The 6,111-nt window shown below is 25.6% G+C and overlaps 3 protein-coding genes across 7 annotated transcripts in view; 2 read left to right on the top strand and 1 right to left on the bottom strand.

The window, feature by feature from the left end:
- The window catches only part of LOC136089118 (uncharacterized), a 1,923-nt gene extending 1,489 nt beyond the window's left edge, over positions 1–434 (top strand). Inside the window, exons 2-3 of the mRNA XM_065814843.1 lie at positions 1–14; positions 159–434. The exon at positions 1–14 is cut by the window's left edge and continues 265 nt beyond it. Coding sequence (XP_065670915.1) covers positions 1–14; positions 159–434 — 290 coding nt within the window. The remainder of the gene's footprint in view (positions 15–158) is intronic.
- The window catches only part of LOC100213148 (intermembrane lipid transfer protein VPS13A), a 234,420-nt gene that overhangs the window by 29,590 nt on the left and 198,719 nt on the right, over positions 1–6,111 (bottom strand). For 4 of the 5 annotated variants that reach the window (XM_065813519.1, XM_065813515.1, XM_065813517.1 and 1 more), the window contains exons 80-87: positions 5,741–5,843; positions 5,336–5,452; positions 5,165–5,260; positions 4,961–5,062; positions 4,753–4,854; positions 4,583–4,663; positions 3,262–3,369; positions 2,907–2,993 (exon numbers count right to left, since the gene is read on the bottom strand). In XM_065813519.1, coding sequence (XP_065669591.1) covers positions 2,907–2,993; positions 3,262–3,369; positions 4,583–4,663; positions 4,753–4,854; positions 4,961–5,062; positions 5,165–5,260; positions 5,336–5,452; positions 5,741–5,843 — 796 coding nt within the window. The remainder of the gene's footprint in view (positions 1–2,906; positions 2,994–3,261; positions 3,370–4,582; positions 4,664–4,752; positions 4,855–4,960; positions 5,063–5,164; positions 5,261–5,335; positions 5,453–5,740; positions 5,844–6,111) is intronic. The other variant, XM_065813516.1, reaches the window with a different exon arrangement.
- The window catches only part of LOC136089117 (uncharacterized), a 70,163-nt gene continuing 64,243 nt past the window's right edge, over positions 192–6,111 (top strand). Inside the window, exon 1 of the mRNA XM_065814842.1 lies at positions 192–764. The gene's annotated coding sequence lies outside the window, so the exon portion shown is untranslated. The remainder of the gene's footprint in view (positions 765–6,111) is intronic.

Raw genomic sequence — 6,111 nt, 5'->3', positions numbered from 1 at the left:
CTGCTCCAACGCAGGTACACGGTCTGAATAATTGTTTTAAAATAAAGATATAATTTTGAATAAATACTATATAAATAAAGTAGGTATATTATTCATTTTTAAATTAAACATTGAAAAATCTAACCCTTAACTATTAGGATATGAAAGCATACTGACAGATGAAAAGGTTTGAGGAATTGAATAAAGCTGGAGCTCAAGCTGTTTCTGAATCCATTATGCGACATACTTGGTACCTTGACCAATATTTAGTCATTATAGCAATTGCAGATCAGAAATGTAAAGAACGTAGAAACATGGCTAAGAGACTATTTGGTTTAAAACGACCCTCTATAGAGGAGTATTCCTTAGAAAGACAGGTGTTGGATAAAGACATTCTGAAGAACTTAAACTTTTCACAGGATGAGCCTCCCAGTTTAGTTCCACTAGTTACATAGAAGTCCTGGCTTATATTTGACATGCTTGGTCATGGAAAAGCTGAGGTTCAATGGATTAAGCTTCCTGCATAGTATTGGATTTTAAATGATTTCTATCAAGAATTTGAAACAGCCATCATGAATCTTGAAATTGTTCAGAAAGAACAGTCAAATTAGTTCAACAACTTGTTAATAAAGCACATTCAAAAGAGAAAAGGCAAGATACGTTTCTTTTTACTCATGTGTACAAGCGAAATCGAAATGGTAGAAAAAAGTTGGATCATGCCAAAGCTGCACTCAATAGTATTATTTAAAATCTACTTTTTGATCCATTTTATTTTTGAAACACTTGTAAATGTTTGGTTTTTGTTTTGTATTGGTAAAGCTTTTTTTTTATAGTATTCAAACAAATACTTATTTTTTTTAAAAAAACATTTTATGTTTTGATGATTTTCAATGTTTTATCATTCTTCTGAAAGTTACTTAAAAAAATATTCATGAAAAGAGCCCCTTAAACTTAAGTTGTATAACTCATTACCATGTTATTAGATAATTTTTTTTTAAAATTGGGTAAAATTTAAGGGTCACACAAGCGGGGTAAAGTTTTTTGTGAAACGGGGCAAAAATTGACCCTTTTGCCCTTTGTGGGGACCTTTCCGATGATCAAAAAAATTTTTGTAAAAAATTTCAAGTACTATTTTGGGGTCAAGGCAGATCATAAGCTAGGGCCCTTTTCAAATTTTTGACATGACCTATTTTTGAACCACCCTAATATATATGTATATATATATACCTATATATATATACCTATATATATATATATATATATATATATATATATATATATATATATATATATATATAGGTAGATTAGTTTTAGGTTAAAACATAATCTCTTTAAGAAAGATGAGAGGGGTGGATGGTGGAGGAGAAGAAACATAATCAGTGCTATGAGTATCATATTAGCAACCATATAAGTGCAACCTTATCTTCCAACCATATTAGTGCAACCTTATCTTCTAACCATATAAGTGCAACCTACATCTCCCACCCCTCTTTAAGAGGAATGAGAGGGATGGGTGGGGAAGAAGGAGGAATATAAAGAGTATGAAGAGTATCATATTAGCAACAATATAAGTGCAATCGCGCTTATATGAATGTTAGTGTTCACTAGCATAACCAGCAGAAAAATTGTACTATAAAATTGGTAACCATACAAGATGCAAACTTTGAATCATTTGCCAGAGATGCAGCATGCTAAATCATTGTTCTACTTTGTCAGAAATAGTCTTTGTAGTAGTCTCCTCTTTAATGAGGTTATGGTCTGTTTTGTAGATGATCAATCATTTTGGTGTTGTCTCACAATATATGGTACTCCACCATTGAATAGTAAATCTTATTTTAAAACATGTATTGCTTTGTAAACTATAAATCAGCAACGCTTAGTTTTAATTATGAATTTGTGAAAGAAATTACAGCAAATTATGAAAATCTTTCAAAAATTTTTTTAAATAAGTTGAGCATAACCATTTCACAAACTTAGAATAGTGAGACAATCTTAGAATGGCAAGATCAATTTAAATTTTCTATAAAATGATGTTAGAATGACAAGATCACTTCAAATTACTCTATAAGTTATGCAAAGATTTTGTTACTTAAAGACATAAGACAACTTTCCAAAATTTTGGTAGCATAAACTTCCACTATAGCAAAACAAAAAGTGGGACTTTAAGGCATCATTTTTATTGCTACTTTTTATATTAATATCAAGGTGTGAACTTATAACTGTAGCAATCTTTATGACATATTAACAAAAACAAATTTAATTCAACAAATAACTATTTGATAGTAAATCATACGACTATATGATGATGATATTGACTTAAATCCTATGTAAACCTGCTTTAAAGTGCTTCACAAAAAACTAGATCAACATTGTGCTATAAGAATTCCAAAAAAAAAATTTATTTAAAAAAATAACATTGCAAGGCATCAAACTAAAAGCAAAACTCAAAAAAAAAAAAAAAGGAAATTTGCATAGTAAGGTTTATTGGAAGGACGAGCTATTTTAATAACTTATTGACATCTAAAATCAATTCTGTTAACAATCAATTTACATGTGGTTTTAAAATAAATATAATTTACATGCTTATTTATGAAAACCCCTAGCCCTAAGCAAGTTTAAATTTTTTTATTATACTTTCCAACTGAAATTCATTGATTTTTAACTTTGTCATAAAATAATTTCAGGTTTGTCACATTCCTAAAAATCACCTGTTCCAAGCAACAAGGTAAGAAAATTCATTATTATTATGATAACATTTTTTTAACTAGACTGTCAATAAAACTTTTTATATTATTATATATTTTTTATAATAGCAATTTATGGGGAAAATTTATGGCAACCAGGTAAAAGTGTGCACATGTGTATATTTTTTTGTGTGTTTTAGTAAGTTTTAAAAAGTTAGTTTTTCTTTAATATTAACAACATACCTCTGTATTGTTGCAAATAAGATGAGTAGGTGAAAATTTAATGATGTAAGTAAGGCCAAATGATGATAGATTAACAGTAAGAAGTATCTAAATTCCATAACAAAATTTTTATTTTCAAAGGATGAAGAGAATCACCTTATAATTAAAAATTTAAATCATTAATAGTTAATAGCCCATGAATAACAAACTTTTTTTTTTTTTTTTTTTACAAAATTGTGATAATAATTTTGATAAAATTAAAAAATCCCTTTAACTGTAAAAATCCACTGACAAAAACTATCAAAAAATCTTTTAATAATCTTTAATAAAAATTACATGAAAATCATTACAAAACTTAATATTTATAAAAATATACTCTATATTCATTTTCAAGATTGTCCATGCATTTAATAACATTTTCATTGCTTACAACATTCAAGAAAAATGAATCTGACCATGATCCACCATTTAAAGATAAACTTCCCTGTAAAATAAAAACATCATTAACATTTTCATGTTAGTAATAAAAACAATTATTATTATAACAACAATACACTAATAATATTAGTAATAATTACTATAATAATAATAACAATATTAATATTAGTAATAATAGTTAAAATTAGTTAATAATAGTAATGTAAATATTTATAAAAATGACAATAAGTAATAGTAATGACAAAAAAAATTAATATAGAAATCAGAAATATCAAACGTGTTTTATTAATAGCAAATATCAAACGTGTTTTAATAATAAACAATACTAAAGACAACAAAAATTGATTATAGAAATTATAAATATTAACTATATTTATTAATAGCAGTAATAAACATTATCTATATTTATTAATAGCAGTAATAATAAACAATACTAAAGACAACAAAAATTTATTATAGAAAATATAAATATTAATTATATTTTTTAATAAAAAGTAGAATAAACTGGTTTTAAAGGTTGAAAATGAGTTGAGAGCTTTTAGTTCATAGGGGAAGTTGTTCCAAGCTTTAATGCTTTGATATTTTATAGATTTATGTCTGTAATTATGAGGGCGGAGTTTAGAGACAGACGGGTTTAAAATTCTATTAGAACAAAGGTGATAACGAGTGTTAGCACTTTTAAAAAAGAAATTGATGAAAATTAAAGGTAAGTTATTGTGTTGGCGGTTCCAGACAAATTGCCAGTTTAAAAGTTGAATATAGGCACATAATTTTAATACTTTCGAAGTTAGGTAGAGCACATTAGGATTAAAATAATTATTCTGGAAATAAATAACTTTTAAAGCCTTGTTTTGGAAGTAGGATAACCTAATAAGAGCTAGTTGATGGGACTACCCCCATACTTGGCATGCATATTTTAGATGTGAGCCAAAAACACCATGGTATATGTTCAAGAGAGTTTCAAGATTAACATAATGGCGAATTTTGACCATCATGCCATTAGATCTACTTCATTGCTAAGTCTTTACAGTGGGATAAAAAGGAAAGATTTGAATCAATTTTTATACCAAGATATTTAATTGAGTTAACAGATTCAATTTTCTTGCCACTTAATCTAAAGCTCATATATTTATAAATTTTTGTTTTATTTGATTTAAAGATAGATTTTGAGTAGATATATAGTATATATATAGTAGGTATTTTAGGCAGATTTAATAAAATTAATTAGAATCAAGAAATTATTTTTAAAGATAAACAACCTCATTTCTTTGTTCACTATATGATATAATTGTTGGAAACATGTTGTTTGATAATATGTTGTACAAATCTCCTTTAGAATTCTAGAAATAAAAAGAAGTGAAAGGAAAAAAAAAAGATTTGAAAAAAAAAATTAAATGGTTCACAGACATTTGTACTTGTCTAATCTTACTTTAAACAGAAGATTGATTCCGGTTTTATTGACTAACCAGTAGGATGTAAAGAGTCGTATTTTTAAAGTACCATCTACTAATTCTACTCTCATTTCAAACATCTAAATATTTTTTATAAAATAAATAAAATATCTAACTCAATTTCAATGAAAATATTTATTAGTAGTAAGTATTTATTAGTATAAGTAAATGCTTAAAAAAGTTTACCAAACTGCTTCTTAATTTATCCAAGCAATTCATTTCAATAAAATTTCTTTGAGCAATTTTAGTACTAGTTGAACCAATCCATGTATCATAATCATCACAATACTTCAAGTCGTAAAAAAAATTTATAACAAAGAAATTTATTTATATATATATATATTTTCTGAACGTCATAAGTTGAGATTATAAGATGAGTTTAAAATATACCTTGATAGCAATTTGCCATGCTTTTTTACAAATATTAGTATCCATGATCTCTAACATATTACCTGACTCTATCAAATATTCTGGACCTTTCATATTCTAAAAAATTTGTTTATGTAATTATAAATGTTTACAAAGTTAACATATAGACCCTTTATAAAATAATCACAGTACCTTCCATTGAATGTATACAATAACTTTTCTTGGAAGAAAATTCAAAATGACAGCAGGTGGAGCCAATGTAATTACTTTCTTTGAAACATTTTTGTTTAATTCACTTTTTGTAACAACCTGTTTTGAAAAAATACTATATATAAATAAAAACATTACAAAAGAAAAATTTTTATACAGCAAATATAATAACAGTTTCAAAAAGATTTTAAAAACTTTCATCTTCTTTAACTTTAAAGTGTTTTTGAGGTTTTTTTTATTTTTTAAACATATAAAGTATGAATTGTATTTATATATTTAAGAAAAAAAGCCCCCCCCCCAAAAAAAAAGCCAAAATCCAATTTCCAAAATTTTTAAAACATAACTTTGATAAATAGTAAACAAAATGTAAAAAAATTGAAGACTTACAACTACGTATTTAACATTTTCATATGTACTACATTTAATCACAGTATTTTTTTCTTTATCTTCGATATTCTTTATTGATATTAAATTCTCTGACATAAAGTTTCTATAAATATTTTTATTTTTAATAGATAATTGTTTTCATATAAAGCATAAATTAAACATATAAACTATGAAAAAAATTGAATTCTTATAACAAAGCTTTCATGTTGATAGCAAATAAAAGAATTAGACAAAAGTTAACACTACATAAAATATTACAATTATTTGAGTCAAACATTGTGATAATACAGTAAACTAGACCAAAAATACTTTCTATAATGTCAAATAACTAAAGACATAACAATCATAGAGCAATTCAAATTTGAACAATG

Source organism: Hydra vulgaris, chromosome 12 (genome assembly GCF_038396675.1).
Source record: "Hydra vulgaris chromosome 12, alternate assembly HydraT2T_AEP".
Classification (NCBI taxonomy): Eukaryota; Metazoa; Cnidaria; class Hydrozoa; order Anthoathecata; family Hydridae; genus Hydra; species Hydra vulgaris.
The sequence above is the reverse complement of the archived record's forward strand: the minus strand, read 5'-3'. Positions and strand labels throughout refer to the sequence as shown.